Source organism: Propithecus coquereli, unplaced genomic scaffold (assembly GCF_000956105.1).
Source record: "Propithecus coquereli isolate 6110/MARCELLA unplaced genomic scaffold, Pcoq_1.0 Scaffold101, whole genome shotgun sequence".
In the NCBI taxonomy this organism is placed as follows: Eukaryota; Metazoa; Chordata; class Mammalia; order Primates; family Indriidae; genus Propithecus; species Propithecus coquereli.
The window spans coordinates 1,724,240-1,747,025 of record NW_012133970.1 but is presented as its reverse complement, the minus strand read 5'-3'; the positions used below and the strand labels follow the sequence as shown (position 1 = coordinate 1,747,025).

General features: G+C 36.7%; 1 protein-coding gene and 1 pseudogene across 1 annotated transcript in view; both read right to left on the bottom strand.

The window, feature by feature from the left end:
- TEX11 (testis expressed 11) overlaps nt 1-22,786 on the bottom strand; it is a 293,818-nt gene that overhangs the window by 202,340 nt on the left and 68,692 nt on the right. The window contains 1 exon segment of the mRNA XM_012642929.1: nt 9,646-9,731. Within this exon segment, the coding sequence (XP_012498383.1) occupies nt 9,646-9,731 (86 nt within the window).
- On the bottom strand, nt 13,232-14,409 carry LOC105809098 (annotated as a pseudogene).

Sequence of the window (22,786 nt, the reverse complement as noted above, 5' to 3'; positions counted from 1 at the left end):
AAATAGATTACAGGTTAACAGGGGATGGGATAAAAGAAGGATGAGAAGTAAATGCTTAAAGGTTACAGAGTTTCTGTTTGGGGCAACAAAAACGTTTTGAAAATAGATACTGGTAATGATTGTACAAAATTGTGAATATAATTAATGCAATGGCATTGAACACTTAAAATGGTGAAAATGTTAAGTTTTGTTACATATATTTGATCACAATAAAAATAAATTCATTCATTTTTTTTAAAAGATCCACTTAAGACAAAAGGAGGTAGTAAGGGAGAAAAAGGGAAAAAAAGTAGTCATGAGACTACTTTTATAAAGTAGCTATAAAAATATCAGGCAAAATAGACTCCAAGACCAAAAAAAGTTACTAGAGATAAAGAGGGATATTTTATAATGATAAAAGGTCCAATCCACTAGGAAGGTAAAACAGTTATAAACATACATGCCCCAAAATACATGAAGCAAAAGCTGACAAACTGAAGGGAGAGATACATAATTCAGCAATAATAGTTGAGGACTTCAATACCCCTCTTTCAATAATCAATAGAATAACTAGGCAGAACATCAAAAAGTATATCTAAGACTTGAACAACATTGTAAACCTCCTAGGCCTAACAGACATCTATAGTCCATTCTACCCAATAATAGCAGACTACACATTTTTCCCAATTGCACATAGAACATTCTTCCAAATATAACATATGCTAGGCCACAAAAAGCCACAATAGATTTAACAGGATTGAAATCACGCAAAGTATATTCCTTGTCTACATTGAATTAAATTAGAAATCAAAAACAAAAGGAAATTGAGGAAATCAGCAAATATGAAAATTAAACAACACATATCTAAATAACCAATGGGTCAAAGAATAAATTACAAGGAGAATTAGTAAATACTTTGAGAGAAATGAAAAGGAAAACACACACATCAAAATTTATGGGGTGCAGCTAAAGCAATGGTTAAAGGAAAATTTATAGCTATAAACACCAATGTTAAAAAAAGAAGAAAGATCTCAAAACGATATCCTAACCTTCCACCTTAGCTAAATGTAAAAGAGCAAACTAAGACTTAATCAAGCACAGAGGAGGAAAAATCATAAAGTTACAGTGGAAATAAATCATTAAAAAACAATAAAGAAAATCAACAAACCCAAAAGTTGGTGCTTTCAAGAGATCAAAAAATTGACAAACCTTTAGCTAGAGTGACCAAGAAAAACACAGAGAAGCCTCAAATTACTAAAATCAGGAATGAAAGAGGGAACATTACTACTGACCTTTAACAAAAGACTATTCTTACAAAGATGAAGTTGATGTAAATCAGTCATTTTCAAACTTTTTGTAAACAGGCAGATCAGTTTTCAAACAAAATCTTGCAAGGACATATTATATGAGAAACTAATTAAAGTCTGACTTCTCTATTTGAAGCAAGATCATAGAAAATTATGGGAAAGACTCCTCTTTCCTCTTAAAGGAAGGGTCCTGATGCTCTTCTGGCAGAACCCTAGGACACCATAGAACATACTTTCTTAATTGCTGAACTAGATGACCTGTAGATTTCTTCGATCTCTAAAGTGTTACCTATATTAAATTTTCTTTTGTATTAAAATTGCTATTAATATTGCACAATTCAGTATATTTCCACTAGATGGTGCTAATACATTCCATTTTCCACTAAAAGGCCTGCGTATGACCCTTTTTAGAATTAATAATTTTATTATAGTGAAACTGCCCTTACAAATTAATAAAAAGGGTGTAAGGCGAGAACTGTGGTAAGGGCCTAGCTAAAAATAAGGCACAGGCCTAGCTAAAAATAATGATAATAATTAGCCACTGTCCCCATATACTTCTCTATAATTGCCACTCTAGAGCCACATACCTGGTAGTCATAAAGATTCTTAGCTTTCTCCATAGATGATATCACCTTTTTGAAACTTTGGGGTACTTTCTGAGATACCTGTCAGGTCCCACATTCCAGTAGAACAGCTGACCCACCCAGACCAGTGGCGCATAGTGAGGAACTGACTCAACTGGTCTTGTGACCCCTACCCAAGAACCTGGTCAGCAAAGAAGACAACTTCTACAGCCCTATGGTTCTGCCCCAAACTCAGTCAATTAGCAGATTCAATTGCCTACACCAAACAGTCTTTAAAAACCCTGTCTCCCAAATTCTCAGGGAGGCCAATGTGAGAAATTTCTCCTATCTCCCCACTTAGCGCTATGCAGAATAAACTCTTTCTCTGCCATAAATCTTGCTGACTCCGCGTATTGGCTTCCTCTTGGCTAGCTGGCAAATGAACCTGGTTGGGTAGCAACAATAATATATAATACCTGCCACTTTTCAAAATACTATTATGTTTATTATTTTATCCTCATTATAAGCCTCTGACATTGATAATAGTGTGCCTATTATTCAGGTGAGGACACTGTGGCACATAGTAGTTAGCTGAATGACCCAAGGTCACAGTTGATCAGTAACAGATTTTCTGCCAGCTCTGAGATCTTCCCCTAGATCACATTGCCTGGTTATGTATAATAATGCCAAATTCTCAAGGTCTCAGGCTGAGAATAGAAAGGAAAATAAAGGAATGAACATTAACTGGCATTGAAACTGATGCAAATTTCCTTTGGGTTTGTATGATGTCCCATTAATATTTGTACATGTAAATATACATACTCTTTGTTATTTCCTTTATTTCTCATTATAAGTCTCTCAGGTAATATATATTCCTACATAACAATAGTAAAGGCTAAACAATAATAAATAAAATATCTCATATTTAAATATTATCCTTATATATAAATATAATAGCTATTTTTAAACCCAGTATAGAAATTACATAATTATACATTTGGTTTAGTGAACCTGCACTAAACCTAAGCACTATGAATTAAGAAAGTGACAGTATAATTTTTGCTGAAATCTCCTCTTTTAATTCCATGAAGTTTACAAAAAGTTTTATATAAGCAATAAAGAAACACACTTCCCTCCCTACTTAGAGATATTATACCAAGAATAAAAATCATTTCTGACCAATAGAAGGCAACTCACATTAGTCATCAACTGAGACAGGTTTCAAATTAGTATTCAGTGAATTAAAAATGGTGTTGGAAAAGGACCTCAAAAATTCTCCTCCCCTAACATACTGCCTACACAATCATTTACTAATATCCAAAAAATCTAGCAACAATAAATTTAATTGCTTAGTATAAAAATATAATATAATCTGTAACCATGAAACAAAGATGCTGAAGAACCCATGCTATTTGTACACTGTTGAGAGAAAGGCAGCACAGAATTCCCACAAAAGGGTTCAGAAATATTCTCATTTCTGTTAACCTACAAAGGGCTTTCCTCTCCAAGAATTTATAAACACCTAGTCTTTGACCTGCATGACAAAGAAGTAAGGTCCTTAAATCTCATTTATTAATGTAACTGTTATATTATTTTTTACAGAACACCTTCAGGGTTTTATCCAATTCTCCAGGACGTTGTCCAATCAAATGTCTTCTGTTATTTTCCCAATTTATCTCATTGTCTCTAATATAACAAGAGATCATCAGTTAGGAATTTTCCTGTGATACTCTTTGGCTTTCTTTAATTCCATTAACCTTCTTTAATTACAGTCCACTTTGAAAAAAACTCCTCAAATCTTTAAATCTTCCAAATGGATTTCAATGATTCACATGTTTCCATGTAAATGATTTTTGGAAAAATATCAAAAAGAATATAAAGTTAAAATGTTAACAGTGAGCATCTATGGGTATGGAATTACAGGGAACTTTTACATCCCATATTGTATATAGTTCTGATGCTTAAATTTTTATAATAAGCACAAATAACTTCTTTTACAAGCAAAAAAGTTATAGACTATATGTTTACTATATCTTAAACCACTCTTACTAATTAATAGAAAGAGTTGCAAGGCAAGAACTGTGGTAAGGGCCCAGCTAAAAATAATGATAATAATTGCCACTGTCCCCATCTACTTCTCTATAATTGCCACTCTAGAGCCACATAGCTGATGGTCATAAAGATTCTTAGCTTTCTTCATAGATAATATCACCTTTTTGAATCCTAGGGGTACTTTCTGAGATATCATCCAGTGGAACAGCTGACCCAGCCAGACCAGTGGCGCATACTGAGGAACTGACTCAACTGGTCTTGTGATTCCCACCCAAGAACCTGGTCAGGAAAGAAGACAATTTCTACAACCCTATGGTTCCACCCTGAACCCGGCCAATTGGCAGACTCAATTGCCTACACCAAACAGTCTTTAAAAACCCTGTCTCTCAAATTCTCAGGGAGGTGGATTTGAGAAATTTCTCCCATCTCCCCACTTAGTGCTATGTGGAATAAACTCTTTCTCTGCCATAAGCCGTGCTGTCTCAGCATATTGGCTTCCTCCTGGGCAGCTGGCAAATGAATCTGGTTGGGCGGCAACATATCCATGGCTAGTACCCTTTCATTTTGACTGTTCTCCCTACATTTAATTTGCCATAATGAGAAAATAGGAGGTCTTAGGCCCACCACTATGGACCCAGACTTCAAGCCCACCGCAGTGCCAGTCTGGCCCATGTGGCCTAAGGCCCCAGGCTTGCATCATGGACCAAACCTCCAGGCACATCCCAGTCCTAGACCCATCCCTGTGGCCCCAGGCTCCAGGTTTATTCCAGGATAAGGTTGACCCCAATAGCCATAGGATCCAGGCCTATCCCAGTGCCAGGCCAGTTCCCATGGCACAAGGCTCAAGGCTGGCCCTCTTATGAAAGTTCTAGGCCTGCCACAGTGCCAGGATGGCCATCACGCACCCAGCCTCCAGGCCTCTCCAGCTCTAAGCTAGCCCCCAGGACCTCAGAGGACCCAAGGTACAGACCCACTCCAGTGGACCCAGGCTCCAGGCTGGCCCTGCAGACACAGGCCCTAGGCCAGCAAACCTGAGGATTCCAGCAACAAGCAGGCCTATGTACCCTGTGAGATGACCCAGTCAATATCACTGAACAGGCTGACTGATAAAGGGCTTTCTCTGCTGAAGTAAGCCTGTAAAGACTAAAAGAAGTACCTACTTGTTCAAATACACAGATACCAATGCAAGTCCACAAGGATCAAGAATAATCAGGGAAACGTGATGTGACCAAAGCAATAAATTAAAGCACCAGTCACCAATCCTAAAGATATGGAGATCTATAAAGTGCATGACAAAGAATTCAAAATAATCAACTTAAAGAAGCTCAATGAATTACAAGAGAACACAGACAACTAAACAAAATCAAGAAAACAATATAAGAACAAAATGAGACGTTCAACAAAGAGAAACCATAAAATAGAACCAAACACAAATTCTGGAGCAGAACACAATGATGAAACTAAAAAGTTCCATAGACAGCTTTAACAGAAGACTCTATCAAACAGAAGAAAGAATCACCAAGCTCAATGACAGTTCATTTGAAATTACCCAGTCAGAGGAACAAAAAGAAAAAAGAATGAAAGAGAGTGAAGAAATCCTGTGGGACATATGGGACACCATAAAGCAAAGAATAGATGTACATAATGGGAATTCCAGAAGGATTAATAAAAAGGATCATAGAAAGAGAAAAGGTCAGACAGCTTAGTCAAGAGAATAACAACAGAAAATTTCCTAAATCTAGAGAAGAGGACATCCAGATCCATGAAGCCCAAAGAATGCCAAATAAGTTAAATATGAAGATATCTTCACTAAGACACATTATAATCCAACTCATGAAAGTCAAAGAAACAGGAAGAATTATGAAAGTAACAAGAGAGAAGTGACTTGTCACATAAAAGGGAATCTTCATAAAGCTATTACCAGATTTGTCAGCAGAAACCTTGCAGGCCAAAAAAGGTTGGGATGATACATTCAATGTACTGAAATTTTTTTAAATTGCCAAAAAGAATATTATACCCACCAAAACAGTCCTTCAGAAATGAAGAAGAAATACTTTCTCAGACAAACAAAAGCTATGGGAATTCATCACCACTAGAGCTGCCTTACAAGAAGTGATAAAAGTAGTTCAAGTTAAAACAAAAAGATGCAAACTAACAATATGAAAACATATAAAAGTATAAAACTCACTGTAAAGGTTAAGTATATAGTCAAATTCACAATATTGTAATACTGTAATGGTAGTATATAAATCACTTTTAACAGTAGTATAAAATTTCTAAAAAATATAAAAATAACTATGGCTACATTATCTTATTAATGGATACACAATATAAAAAATGTAAACTGAGACATCAAAAATGTAAAATGTAGGAGAGAGGGAGTAAAGAGCTTTTGTATGTGATCACAGTTAAGTTGTTATCACCTTAAAAAAGATAACTGTTAACTTTAAGATTTCTTCCATAAGCGTCATGGCAACCACATGGCAGAAACTTACGGTTGATACACAAAAAATAAAGAGAAATGAATCAAACCATATCACTACAAAAAAGCATCAAATCACAAAGGAAGACAGTGAGAAAGGAAGAAAAAAGCAAAGGAACTATAAAATATACAGAAAACAGTGAACAAAATGGCAATAGTAAATCCTTACCTATCAATAATTAATTTGAATGTAAATTGATTAAATTCTACAATCAAAAAACACAAAGTGTGTGAATGGTTAAAACAACAGGATCTGACTACTTCCTTCCTACAAGAGACTCAACGTTAGCCTTATGGACACGCCTAGGCTGAAAATGAAAGGATGGGAAAATACATTCCCTGCAAATGGTAACCAAAAGAGAGCAAGATGGCTATATTTATATCAGAAAGAATAAACTTTATGTCAAAAACTGTCACAAGAAACAAAGAAGTTCATTATATAATGATAAAGATGTCAATTTGTTCAACAGGATATAACAATTATAAATATATCTGTACCCAATATCAGACCACCTATAATATAAAGCAAATATTAAGAGAACTATAGGGAAAAATAGACAGTAACACAATAATAGGAGACTTCAATACCCCAGTGAAATCTTAATCACCAAGGTGATGGTATTAGGAGGTAAGGCTTTGGGAAGACGCTTAAGTCACGCGTGCAGAGCCCTCATGAATGAAATTAGTGCCCTTATAAAAAAGGCCCAAGAGAAACTCCTTGCCCCTTCTGCCATTTGGCATTACTGTGAAAAGACAGCTACCTAGGACATGGGCCCTCAGTAGACATCAAATATGACAGTGCCTAGATCCTGAACTTTCCATCCTCCAGAACTGTAAGAAATAAATTTCTGTTGTTTATAAGCCATGAAGTTTATGGTGTTTTGTTATATCAGCCCACATGGTCTAGGACAATAAGGAAGCAGTGGAATTGAACAACATTATAGTCCAAATGGATCTAACATAAATATATAGAACATTCCATCCAACAGCAGCAGAAGATGCATTCTTTTCAAGTGAAAATGGAAAATTAAACAAGTCTTAACAAATTTTAAGATTGAAATCATATCAAGTATCTTTTCTAACCACAATGGTATAAAACTAGAAATCAATAGAAGGAAAATTGAAAAATTCACAAATATGTAGATATTAAAATAACACACACCTAAACAACCACTGAGTCAAAGAAAAAATCAAAAGGAAACTTAGAAAATATCTTGAGACAGCAGCACAATTCAGAATTGCAAAGATTTGGAAACAACCCAAGTGTCCATCAATACATGAGTGGATTAATAAAATATGGTATATGTATACCATGGAGTTCTACTCAGCCACAAGAAACAATGGTGAGCTAGCACCTCTTGTGTTCTCCTGGAAATAGCTGGAACACATTCTACTAAGTGAAGTACCACAAGAATGTAACAACAAGCACCACATGTACTCACCATCAAATTGGTATTAACTGACTTAACTGACCAACACTTATGTGCACATATAGTAGTAACCTTCATCGGGTGTTGGGCAGGTGGGAGGGGGGAGGAGGGGATGGGTATATTCACACCTAATGGGTGTAGTGCGCACCATCTGGGGGATGGACACGCTTGAAACTCTGACTTAGGTTGGGCAAAGGTACTATATTAACCTAAACATTTGTACTCCCGTAATATGCTGAAATAAAAAAACCAAAAATAATATCTTGAGACAAATCAAAATGAAAATACAACATATAAAAACTTATGGAATGCAGTAAAAGTAGTACAGATAAGGAAGTTTATTGCGATAAACACGTACTGGAAAAAAAGAAGATATCAAATAATCTAACTTTACATCTAAAAAATTCAAAAAAAGAAAAAACTAAGCCTACATTTAGCAAAAGGAAGAAAATAAAGATTAGAGCAGAAAAGAAACTTCAAGCTCAGCTCCAGACTTAAGTTTCCAGAAGCCTTCCATGGCACCAGCATCCTTTTTTTGTTTATTTTATTTTGTTTGCTTGGACCTCCCCATTCCTGCCTTCTTGGCATACCAGTCTTTTGGTACGTTGATGCCATAAACTTTGTAAGTGCTCTACTCCCAAATACAGCCAAATCCTGGGCTAGAACTCACTCATCATGTACTTTATTTAAAGGAAATCTGTGGTAAAACTGAGCTAAACTAGTTAGCTTTATTGGTATATTTTAAATAATTAAATTTATAAAAATGCGATTTACAATAAAAACTTTCAGGTATATTCCAATTGTGTGAAGTAGCCTAAGTTGAGACAAGTATTATCTTACAATTATATAAGCCTATTCTATCAGGCATAGTTTTTTGTACAGAGTTTGATCAATCTTTGGGCTCTAAAAAGTCTTTTACATAAACAGGTTATTTGCATAAATATTTTGTTAAAGATATATGTGAGTACATAATTTCAATGATCATATTTGTATTTATTTCCTTAAATAACAAATATAATTTTCACAATAGTTAGACTATTGTTAAAATAATCACAGTAGTATTTCCAAATAACTAGAACCCTATACTCAGACAAGGTAAATGTTTAGTGAATTGATTTGATACATTTTACTCCATGATCTTCTGATATTCAAAGCACCCTATGTGACATCTCCAGAAAAATACATTTTTCACATAAACTCATTTAACTATGTGACATCTCCAGAAAAATACATTTTTCACATAAGTTTGTTTAACTAGCAATTATCGAGTATTTATTATATGTCCGTGCAGGGCCCAGGTTTTCAGTAAAAGACAGGGTTCCTGCAAATAGGTGCTATATTCTTGTATTATCCTCTTGATATTTGCAGCTTAAGCACAACAGTCCAAATCTTAGTATAGTGCTCAGCATTCAGTAAGTGTTAAATATCAATGTATACTTACTTGACTGATATTAAAATACCAAAATTCATCTAAGACTAATAATTTTACCTGATACTACTCCCACCCACCCCTCCACCTTATACCCTGGTGTAGGCAAACAGCAGTAACTACCAAAGCAACAACAAATAAATTTTCCATATTCCTGATGGAGATACAAAGGAAGAATGGGGTAAGGGGAGTAAGTCTTATGTTATATGAAGAAGAGAACACAATTTTCTATCAACTGGCAACATGTAAGAATAAGCAATACATGTTAAAAGAGCAAATAAATTTATCATGTGGGCGTTTAAAGTCAGAGAAGGTTTAAACTGCCAAAGTACCCTACAGTAAATATTAACTGTCCTCTATGACAGTATTCCTGAATTCACATTCATTGTTTTATTTATATTACCTAAGCCAGAAAGAGCTTTCTTCATATTTATTCTGCTTGTGGGTTTCTACTCCAAAGTTGTAACAGAGAATATGAAGATATCTTGTCTGCAATATAAAAAAAAGTGTCAGATTCGTGATTTCCTTAAATTAAAAAAAAAACTATAGCTACTCAGAATCTTTAAAATTTACTTAAAGTGTTCTGTACATCAAAATAAACTTCTTTATCAAAAGCTCTCAATTCATATAAAGAAGAAATATAAAACATTCAGGTTGCAGCATTAGTTATGTATGGGAAAGTATTACAACATATTATTAATAGAACTTAAAAGATCTTTTGTAACAGGAAATGAGAAACCCAATCATTGCCCAACAAAAGGACAGGCTAAAACACTGTTTTTGGCTGCCAGATCCAGCAAAAGGCTAATGCAGGGAGTATATTCAAAGATAAAAAATCAGGCCTGTAATCCTAGCACTCTGGGAGGCCAAGGCGGGTGGATCGCTCAAGGTCAGGAGTTCGAAACCAGCCTGAACAAGAGCGAGACCCGTATCTACTAAAAAATATAAAGAAATCTGGAGAACTAAAAATATATATCTATAGAAAAAATTAGCCGGGCATGGTGGCGCATGCCTGTAGTCCCAGCTACTCGGGAGGCTGAGGCAGGAGGATCGCTTCAGCCCAGGAGTTTGAGGTTGCTGTGAGCTAGGCTGACGCCACGGCACTCTAGCCTGGGCAACAGAGCCAGACTCTGTCTCAAAAAAAAAAAACAAACCAAAGATAAAAAATCCCTATTGGTGGGGGGGAAGTGGAGCAATGAATGGTTTTTGTTTTGTTTTTTTCCCAAAATTAAGACAACTCTTAAAAATTCTGAACTTTTGAAATGTGTTCATAGCACTATCCAGGCATAAGATTTATTTAGAAATAATAACTTTATCTTTAGCAACAATAATTTTCTTTACTAAATTACCATTGAGATGAAAGCAGTAATAAGTATGTGAGTGGTGCCATAGGAAAACACTCTTTTATGGGTTAATCAGTACCTCAGTTCCTGCATTAACGTCATGTTTTGTAGAATTTTCATCTCTCGAAATACCGAGAAATGGCATAGGATAAATTTTAATTCTAATAATTTATCTAAATATCTCCTCAGTATTTATAGAAACCATCTATCCAGAATTTGATTATACCTACATAAAAAAGTCCTTTATAAGTTTCACCTGAGTAAGACTACAGAAGCAGATCCTCAATCAAGAATCCAAGATCTGAAGCGAGTTATTCATAAGTAATGTGTAAAGATCTGTCTTGCTTCAAAAAAGTTTCACTTTGAATTACAGTACATTCAGAAAATAGAAGCTCAATATGCATGCCTGAGCACATCAGACCTACTGTATTTTTGAGTCTAAAATAAAGAATAGTCTTAGAAATTTGGTCTGGCAAGAATCCAGAGGTATTTAAATGCATTCTTGACACCTCAGCAAAAACAGCTTAACCATTACATGCCCCAGATCCCATAGGTTCACACAGGGCCATACCAATTATGTAGCTATACTGGAATAATGCAGCTCACACCCACTTGCTGCAGAGAGGCCTGTAACTGAACTCGTACAGGGGAAAATGGAAAATAAAAATTTCAATGAACATTTATGTCTACTGAACTGTTATTCAATTTCCTCAGTATTTCTGCCTCTGCCTTCACAATCCTTTCAAGTGTACTTACGTTAAATACTACTTCCTAGGGAAGAAAAGAATACAAAATAATAACAAACTTATAACAACAAACTTAAAAAAGACTAAAAGAATTTTCAAGAGATCTGTAATATTTTTTAATATAATGATAAAAAATGTTTTTACTACCAATGCTGCTCTATTCACCCACTTGATCATTTATACATTCAATAATAACTTTTTATTAAACATCTCCTATCTATTAGGCACCATTCTAGACATTAGAGATACATCAGTGAACAAAACAGACAAAAATCCCTGTCCTCATAAAATATTTCTAATGAAGTATGAGGTACTAAGATTCATAAAAGTATATGTTTAGGAAAATATATTCTTAGCCTTCCATGGAGTGCTAACATCTCATTTTGTAAGCAAAGACACATGGCAAAAATAATACTATGAAGATATATTTATAAGTCTATTGTATATTGGTCATATAGACAGGGACCTACGGGGGCTCCAGGGCCCATGGGATCTCTAGAACCAGCAGCCACTGCTACAGTGACTGGCCCAGAAATGACAGCCCCAACCTAATACTTACTTTGCAATGCCAAGATGAGACTATACAGATGATAAATAAATACTCAATAAGCTATTGATACGAAAAATGAATTTGATCACCAGCTTTTTGGTTCAATACGAGGCTTTTTATTTTCAATTAACTAAATAACTTCATTGTATGCAGCTTACTTTGTAAATAGGCTTTCAAAATTGAGAAAAAGCAAACCTCCAATTACTTTTTTAGTCCCAAGTTTCCAAGCTATTTTTTTCTGATTTGGTTGTCTTTTAATCATTTATAGATCATGCATTTTACAATTCGTTCAATTATAATAGTGTAGCAATAATTGAATGATAATTGCCTGGCCTTAAGACATTTACCTTCCAACCCCTCCCTTACAGCTTTCTCTAATCCTCAGATATCTCGGTAACAATCAAGAATAGCTCATTAGTTATTTCTCATGGTACTCTAAGATACAAACTTATATATCCAATTTCCCAAATACTTTTTTCTCTGCCTCTGAATAACAATACGGCATTACCTTCTGCCTTCATGCCAACACCTCATAGTGATTCCTAATCTAGTTCTGGGATATAGGAAGGATGTCTCAGGAGAAAAAAAGAGTTGGTTTATTTAATCATTAATTCCTTTTAAGTGAATAACACTGTTAGGTTTTCTCCAACCTTTATCTCATCATTTCATTATAAGATTTTCTGCCCTAGATTTCCAGGTCCCTTGTCTAAACTTTACGCCCATCAAAAACACATACTCTAAATAATTTCATTGACCTTTAGAATTAAAAGCATGATTTTCCTAAACATAAAGTTCTATTAACCACTAACCACCTTCCAAATAAAGCATTTTTTTTTTTTTTGAGACAGAGTCTCACTCTGTTGCCGGGGCTAGAGTGCCGTGGCATCAGCTTAGCTCACAGCAACCTCAAACTCCCGGGCTCAAGCGATCCTCCTGCCTCAGCCTCCAGAGTAGCTGGGACTACAGGCATGCGCCACCATGCCCGGCTAATTTTTTTTTCTATATATTTTTAGTTGTCCAGCTAATTTCTTTCTATTTTTAGTAGAGACGGAGGTCTCGCTCTTGCTCAGGCTGGTCTCGAACTCCTGACCTTGAGCAATCCGCCCGCCTCGGCCTCCCAGAGTGCTAGGATTATAGACGTGAGCCACCACACCCGGCCAATTTAAAATTTTAAATGAGACAAAATGTCATTTTCGAAATAGCATCCAAAAGTGGGTGTATTTAACCATATTCAGCTCATAATAGAGCAAATGGGTGAACAGAATAATAATTCATGCTACTGCATGTTTAACAAACTGCTAACAGAGAAAGTTGGTTGAAGAAAGGCAGAGGAACACTGTCTTGTACGAATTAGAACCAAGGGGCTTCATAATCATCAGGCATCCATTCTATATTGCATCTATGGTTAGAAATGTACGTGATAGGAACTCCAGGGATTTTCCAGATTCTTCGGCTAAGGTCTAGGTCAACTGTGGCCACAATGTAACACTTGTGCTGAGTTACTCTCTGTACTAAGCAGTCATCTGTATATGTTCCTTTGTGTGTGCATGGTAATCATTCAAATCTTAGATCCTTGGCAATCCTGAGGGCCACTCGATACTTCTGCCCCGATTTGTCAATTTCAGCCATTACACAGTCAGCTATACAAGGAATACACTGGGCAGACAGTCCATCATTGACTGTACTAAGTCCAGTTTGGCTTTAATGGAAAAGTTGATAAAGCTGGTATCAACCAAGACGTGGTAAAGTGGGCCCAGCTGTGTATTATGTTGGAAGAACAAGCAGGAAGTATGTTGAGGGACTTCTCTTTCCTTCAGTGCGCTGGGATTTTCCTTTTCTTTCTTTTTAGGTTTTAATCTATTCTTTTCTTTACTCACAGAATTGTTATGAGGTTTAAATGTGACATGGTAGATAAACCATACAACAACAGTGAAATAAAGTAAACACTTAAGAAATGTTTAATTCCCAACGCCCTTCTCAGTGTAATTGCTCAGCAGCTAAATGACTGTTACACAGTTGATGACTATCCCATGCTATATAAATCGAACACACAATAATATCAGAAGCAAATAACAGCAAAAACTTTTGCTACTTATCCCCTTGTGACTCTTAATATATCTCTGAGTAGTCTAAGAACCCAGTTGATTCCCGACACTCACAGCCTCTGATCTCTGAGACTAAGCATTCGCTTCGGGGTCACATACTTCCTTGTTTTCTTTTGCGTCCCCTTGAAACAGAAGTTTTAGAGTTAAAAGATTTGGAAATACATTGCACCTTTTTAAGTCTCTTCTTTTCTCTTGTCCACTCCCTTCCCTTCTTCCCTCAAATATCCACCCCCTCTCTCCACTCCCTAAAGCATACCAGGCACCGTTTGGAGCAGTTTAAGAGCTAAGTCTAGAATGAAAATAAGCAAGAGGAACGTGGAGGAAATTTGGCCACAGACTGACTCCCTCCATTCCTGCCCCAAAGCGGTCTGACAATGTCCCTGCTCCAACCCTCCTCTCTCCGAGATTTTCAAGTGTTGCCATACACTGCGTAACTTTTTATTGAATCCTATATTTTTCCAGTATTACGTTTTTGGCTTCTGAGTCTTGTTTAAATTTTACAGGAATGTTGATATTTTTATTTTAGCAGGGAATCACCTTGGTTTGATTCGTGCAATTTTTTTAAACTTATCTTTTGTGCGATATGGTTCCAATGTTGTTTCAGTTTTGCAGTGCTCTTCAAATTTGTCCTGCATATGCAGCACTCATTGGTCAGTCTGGTACCTTGGAGAGGTTTATCTGTTAGCTCAGTTACCAGAGTCTTTGGTATGCAAATTAGGTTGAGATTTATTTAATATGATTACTAAGGCGAGGGATGATCCCCAGACTTGATAATGAACTTTTGTGGTGTTGCTTTTCTTTTCTTTTTCTCTTTTTTCTTTTTTTTTTGAGACAGAGTCTTGCTCTGTTGCCTGGGCTAAAAGTGCAACGGGGTCATCAGAGCTCATTGCCACCCCACACTCATGGGCTCAAGTGATCCTTCTGCTTCAGCCTCCCCAATAGCTTGGACTACAGGCATGTACCACCGCACCCAGCTAATTTTTCTGTTTTTTGTAGAGATGGGGCCTCTCTATGTTGCTCAGGATGGTCTTGAACTCCTGGCCTCAAGCCATCCACTGGCCTCAGGATCCCAAAGTGCTAGGATTATAGGTATGAGCCACCGCGCCTGGCTGTGTTGCTTTTCTGAGCTTCTCTCTCTCTCTCCCTCTCTCTCTCTGATTTTCATGGTAGTTTTTGGTTCCCTTGAGCTACTCTTTTCAAGTCCTCTAGCCAGCAATCTGCAGTTTGCACTATGACTGAGGCCAAGCAGTAGGAAGACAGAGACAGAGGAAAAAATAATGGGAGTTTGCCCCAAGCTCTCGGAACTGCAGCTGCAGTGAGTGGAGAGTAAGGGTTTCCTCTCTCAAAGTTTTGAGTATTATGGCTTCCCCTAGCTACCACTGCTGTTGCCACTCACAAGAGAATGGAGGAAAGAGAAAACAAAAACCAAAATGGGATTTTTGCATTTTCTCTAAGCAACTTAAGCAGAAGTACAGATGCATTCTTGGTCTGCATCGCAGTACTCATTTCTAGGTTTCTGGCTGCCTTAAGTTTAGACCAGGGAATACTAGAGGAGAAGAATGGTAAATTCACCACCAGTTTGGTGTTACTTTGAATTCTGGTGTTTTTCCCTTATCTGCCTTCTGCTATTATCTTCTCAGAGTCCCTAAATAGCTACATGCATTCTGTCCAGGTTTATAGTTACATTCAGTGGGAGATAAAGTGTGGCACAATCTTACTCTATTTTACCCAGAACTAACACAGTTTATTCCGATGCTTAATTTTTCCTACATTTGGCCACTAGGAGGCCCTTTAAGCTGATTTTTATGTCTTTTTTTGTGGGTGGCCAGGTGACGTGGGGTCATATACTAGTCTGATGATCTGTTTATATCCTTCCAGTTCCCAGTCTCAACTTCTCTTTTTTTGAAACATTTATCGTGGCATAAATAAAAATTGTATATATCTAAAGTGTACAACTTGATATTTCAATATACATATACATTGTGAAATGATCACTATGATAAAGCTAATTAACATACCAGACGTGGGGCTCAGAGAACATCCAGGACCAACCAAGGAGCAGCCCGAACTTGGTGTCAGGTACCGGCATGGCCCTTTTGGGCCCTCCGACTCCGAGCTTCTCCTTTGGTGGAACTGGTAAGTCCTCCTGAGCTCCAGACCTCCCGTTTTTGGTTGATGGTCTCGGTTTACTCTGAGCTGGTTCTTTTCCTAGGAATTATTGTTTGGGATCCTAACTTAGATTTGGAGGTGCATTCTAAAGGGTCTTCTCCACTGTCTTTTTAACTAAAATTCATCTCAGTTGGCTTTTCTGTGCATTTTTGAAAGAGGAAACTGAACTGTCTTGTTTGTAGATAAATGAGAGACTGAGTTCCTCAGCTCCAAAGAGAAGAGGAATCTTAATCTCCTCCCAGCCTTGGCAGCCCTGGGTGACCGGGGTCCTGAGTGGGAGTTGCCTGGGGTGATTCCCCGACATGCAAGTGGCCCTATAGGGAACCCCCCAACAAGTTAAAAGAAGGCTCGTCCAGGAAAGGAATATAAGAGCTGATCACTCAGCGCTTTGAGCCCTCTCGGAAGTACTAGACCCCCAAGAGAGAAACTGAGACACGTAAGAGGGAGGGACCGACTCAGTGGTGAAACATTGAGGAGCCCCACCCACAATCAGCACATTCTGATCCATGACACCAAACCCTATATTACAGTTTGGTTGCTTCTTTTAAAGAAAAATGGGAAATCCTTTAAAAATGAGGACAGACCAGGAGAATGACCCCCATTGGGCACCCCAGTTGGATTGTGGCGCCTCTACTTGCAAGTATTTATGTAAATGAAAAGATTCAAAGGCATGCCAGGTTTTTCTAGAGCTCCAGCTGGTTATAGCTAATTCTTTTTTTTTTTATTTTTTATTTTTTTGAGACAGAGTCTCACTGTGTTGCCTGGGCTAGAGTGCAGTGGCATTAGCCTAGCTCACAGCAACCTCAAACTCCTGGGCTCAAGTGATCCTTCTGCCTCAGCCTCCTGAGTAGCTGGGACTACAGGCATGTGCCACCATGCCTGGCTAATTTTTTCTATATATTTTTAGTTGTCCAGCTAATTTCTTTCTATTTTTAGTAGAGACGGGAGTCTCACTCTTGCTCGGGCTGGTCTCAAACTCCGGAGCTGAAACGATCCTCCCTCCTCGGCCTCCCAGAGTGCTAGGATTACAGGAGTGAGCCACCGTGCCCGGCCAATATAGCTAATTCTTATGCACAAGTTTTTACGAAAGAGCAAATTACATCAAGGAAAATTCAGAGCCCAAATGGTCGACCTACCACTATAGAGTTAAAATGTCTCAAGCTATTTCTCTCTTCTTTTCTGGCTACTCTAAAACCTGCTAACTTTTTCTATTGATGTTAAAGATAACTCATTGTGTATGATATTTATAATTGAAAAGCTACCTGGAAATCCTGCAGCCAGTTCTAGCTAAAATGCAAATATTGAAAACTCATTTTGAACTGAAGAAAAAAAAAGGGTAAAGAGGTTTTTTAAAAAATCCAACTGCCACGGAAACTGCTTTACCCAAAACTTTGATCCACAGACCTAATTAGGTTACCTATCAGGGCAACTAAAGTTTGCCATGTGAACAAGTTCCAGTTTCGTCAGAAGAAATTTGGATCCAGCGGTCTTTTACAGACTGGTGAGTTTGTGTTACCATCTCATGGCTAGAGTTCTAGGATAAAATCTATGAGAACTTTGTGTGCATGTGTGTGAGTGTATATGTTTAGGTATGTTTTGTGTATGTCCATGTATTACATGTTTGTGCTTACATAGTTCCAGACTGGCTTAAAAATAAGGGAGCGCTCATAAATTAAACAAACCCAAATGGTTCACTTGAATTTAGTAATCTTTGGTAAATAAGCTGGGTTATTATTAAAAAATAAAAAGGTGTTATTAGTAAAGTAATAGTAAAAATGTTGTTTTTAAATTGTCAGCATACATTTGTTTTTGCCTGGGTTTTACTGGACATTTTTATGTTCTTGAGGTGTCAAGATTTGACATAAAGGTTATGAAAATATAAACTCAGCCAAACACAAAATAATGTGTGATTTTTTATAAGTAAATTTAATATTTGGTCTAATGATAATCACTAAATCTGAGTTACCAACAAAAAAATACCTATGTGTTTAACTTTAAGGTAAAAATGCAAATGTGCCTAAGTGTCAGCAAATTAGAATAAATAAAACACCAAGTAGAACACAAAAAAACAAACTTATGGTCAAAGGTTTATGAAAATATTTTGGTTTTGGTCTTTTAACCCTAACTGCAGATATAGTTTACTTCCACTAATTCAATGTCTGTAGAGAGGTACACAAAATGTGTTTCTAACTCACTATCATCTAATATTAACAGTACTGTTAGGGATTCAAAGCTGTCCTAGAAGTTGTAGTTAGAAGAGCTTAAATTGGAAGCTTCAGTTTTCCCTTGGTCTTGTCCATTTTTGTCCTACTCTTGACAAGCTAGCTGGCTATGTGTACATTATGTTGCTGTAACAAAGTTTTTGCCTAAAAAAAAATTCTAAATTATTAATTTTTGTGTAGTAATTTATTTTAAGATGAAAAATGAATGATGGTTAAAATCCAAAGAGTAAATCTCTTTAAAATTACTTTACAGAGTTTGGCTTTTTTTCCCTGTTAACAATTATGATAAAGCTAATTAACATGTTCATCACCTCACATGGTTAACTTTTTTTTTTTGCAGTGAGAACACTTAGGATGTACTCTCTTAGCAAAATTCAGGTATACAATACACAGTACAGTATTATTAACTATAGTCACCATGCTGTGTATTAGATCTCCAGAACTTATTCATCTTGTATAACTGAAATTTTGTACACTTTGACTAACATCACATCATTTCCCACTCCCCTGAGCCCCTGGAAACCACCATTCCATTCTCTGTTTCTATGAGTTTGACTATTTTCATTCCACATATAAGTGAGATCATGCAGTATTTGCTTTATTGTGCCTGGCCTATTTCACTTAGCATGTGATTCAGGTTCACCCATATTGTTGCAAATGAGAAGATTTTTTTTTTTTTTTTTTTTGAGACAAAGTCTCACTCTCTTGCCTGGGCTAGAGTGCCGTGGCGTCAGCCTAGCTCACAGCAACCTCAAACTCCTGGGCTCAAGCGATCCTCCTACCTCAGCCTCCCGAGTAGCTGGGACTACAGGCATGCACCACCATGCCCGGCTAATTTTTTCTATTTTTAGTTGTTTGGCTAATTTCTTTCTATTTATAGTAGAGACGGGGTCTCGCTCTTGCTCAGGCTGGTCTTGAACTCCTGAGCTCAAGCAATCCTCCCGCCTTGGCCTCCCAGAGTGCTAGGATTACAGGCGTGAGCCACCGCACCTGGCCTCATATTGTTTTGATTACTATAGCTTTGTACTATATTTTGAAATGAGGAAATATGATGCCTTCAGGTTTGTTCTTCTTATACAAGATTTCTTTGGCTATCTGGGTTCTTTTACGGTTTTATATGAATTTTTTTTATCTGTAAAGAATGCCATTGGGAATTTGATAGGATTGCATTGAATCTGTAGATTGTTTGGGGTAGTGTGGATATTTTAAAAACGTTAATTCTTCCAATCCATGAAATGGGAAGTCTTTCTATTTGTTTGTGTTCTTTAATTTCCTTCATTGATGTCATAATTTTCAGTGTAGAAGTCTTTCTCCTCTTTGGTTAAGTTTATTGCTAAGTATTTTATTTTTTTGTTGCTATTGTAAATGGATTGTTTTCTTAATTTCCTTTTTAGATAGGTTGTTGTTAGTGTGTAGAAATGCTGCTGATTCTTGTATGCTGATTTTGTTTCTTGTAACTTTGCTGAATTTGCTTATTAGTTCTAACAAATTTTTGTTGAGTTTTTAGTGTTTTCTACATATATAATCATGTCATCTGAAAGCAGAGACAATTTTACTCTTTCTTCTCATTTGGATGCCTTTTTTTTTTCCTTTTCTTGCCTAATTGTTCTTGCTAGGACTTTTGGTATTATGTTGAATAGAAGTGGTGAGAGTGGGCTTCCTTGCCTTGTACTGGATCTTGGTGGAAAAGCTTTCAGTTTTTTTCTCATTTATCATGGTGTTAGCTGTGGGCTTTTCATTTGTGGCCTTCTGTGTTGAGGTAAATTCCTTGTATACCTATTTCATTGAAAGTATTCATCTTTAATGGATGTTGAATTTTTTCAAATGCTTTATGTACATCTATTGAGATGATCATGTAGTTTTTATCTTTTCATTTTGTTAATGTGGCACATATCACATTGATTTGCATATGTTGAACCACCGTTGCATCCGTCTCTCTCTCTCTAACATACTGAAAACTATGATATTTTCTATTTCCGTCCAACAACAAAATGTTCATCCTAATTTTCTCCCTTTCCATATTTCGAATTCTCTTATCTAGTAACAAAAATCTTGGCTCCAATTATCCTTAATACATTTATTTAATCAGTACTCCTGTACGTTACCAATCTCCCATCTTCTCTGCCACTCTCTCCACCATGAAGATGCCCTCTTCTCCCTGTTCATGCTCTGACTTTTCATTTTGGGCCTCTCTTCCTGGGTGTTTACCCTCCTCACCCTGTTCCAACTCCCCTTGCCAGAGCATTTACTTCATGTCAATGTTCTTTTACCCTATTTGGGCTCTGACTTTACATGCTCATCCCCTGGGTGGATGAGTAACACTTTCTTATGCTAGAATGATTGCATAGAATCTTATCAGGGAGACAAATCAGTCCTCAGAGTCTCTTTCCCTCTGGAAAATTATAAAGCTATAAAAATAAAAATCTTAAAACACCTGTTTTCAAGTGGCTACTGCTACAGGAAGAGAACGTACATAAAAACTGGACACCAGTCATCGGCGACTTGACTTCAAGATGTCTCTAATCCTTTTAAGATGATTTTGTGAAGTTCTAAAAAATCAAAACTAAAAAACATACTCTAAAGCAAGTCAAACTTAATTAGCTTCTGTTTTAAAGTAAATGTATGCCGCACAACACTTGTAGAAGCTTGATGGAAGTGGTATGAAATCAAACAATCAAATGGCTAGAAATACAGTAGTCCCCATTATCCGTGAGGGATATGTTCCAAGACCCCCAGTGGGTGCCTAAAACCTCAGATAGTATCAAACTCTATATATACTATGTTTTTTACTCTACATATGTACCTATGATAAAGGTTAATTTATAAATTAGACATAGTAAGAGATTAATAACAATAGCTAATAATAAAATAGAACAATTTTAACAACATGTTGTAATAAAAGTTATGTGGATGTGGAGTCTCTCTCTCTCTCTCTCTCAAAATATCTTATTGCGGTTAGGCGCGGTGGCTCATGCCTGTAATCCTAGCACTCTGGGAGGCCAAGGTGGGAGGATCGCTTGAGCTCAGGAGTTTGAGACCAGTCTGAGCAAGAGTGAGAACCTTGTCTCTACTAAAAACAGAAAAAATTAGCTGGGCATGGTGGTGTGTGCCTGTAGTCTCAGCTACTTGGGAGTCTGAGGCAGGAGGATCACTTGAGCCCAGGAGTTTGAGGCTGTAGTGAGCTATGATGACGCCACTGCATTCTACCCAGGACGACAGAGGAGACCTTGTCTAAAAAAAAAAAAAAAAATCTTACTGTGTTGTATTCACCCTTCTTTCCTCAGGTAGCTGAAACCACAGAAAGCAAAACTGTGGATAAGGGGGGACTACTGTAATGATTTAGTATCTAGCTTCTATAGGCACATAGTAAAAAACTAATTGACTGGACTAATTGGGATATAGTGATATTTTATTTAATGGAACTTCCTTGTTTAGTGAGAGAAAATTCTTTCAGTTTGAGCATTTGTTTAAAAAATGTTTGCATATAATTACTGTTATGAATAAAACAGGGATGCTTTCTTTGATATTTGAGACTGTTGTAATTATTCAAGACTATGTTCATGATCTGTGCACTGCATTGTAATAGTAACTACTCACTAGTGTGGCTAATCGTGAGATACTTCACTGCTCAGAAAATCAGTGTCCTCATCTGTAAAACGAAAGTGTATGACAACATGATCTCAAAGGTCCCTTCAGCACAAAAATTCCTAGTCCGCAATTTAGAGAAGCCCTGGGCCATTGCCCAGAGGGTATGTATGTCTGTGTGTGTGTTTTCATAGCAAAATTTTCTGGTAGCAGCTTATTTACTTACTTTTTTACCTCCTTCTCCTCATGGTTTGGATCCTTAATCAGAATTTTGAGTAGTTGGGTTGTGTGTTCTGGCTTGCTTTTATCTTTCATTTCTATCTTTGGTCCCCTTTGGAATTTATCTTCAGTATATAGAGTTTTACTTCATTGTGAATCTTTTATTAATGTTTACACAAAGAAAATGGCCAATCGGTCTCCGAAACTCTGAAGTAAATTCATGCAAGATTCAGGTAGATTTAGTTGCTGCTCTGTAAGGGCACAAAGCTTCTAAATAAAGTCTGGGCTACTTAATCTTTATTACAATTCTTTCATTCTCTTTTACCTATTTAAATTTACTATTTTGTAGCCAAATAGTTGAAACACAGTGTTTAAGATTTTGTACATTTCTCTCTGTAGTAAAATCCAATCTCATGGCACATAAATGAATTACTCCTTTTGAAGTGAAATTCAGTTTTCTGCCTGTGATGGCTAGCAGGTATGTAATTGCTTTCTGTGAACCTTTCTAACTACCACTTCGGGAGAGTGTTAACTCACTTAAGGGTATCTACTTTTATTCCAAACTGAAAATCATTTGAGCCTTAAAAATTACTCATTGGAAATTT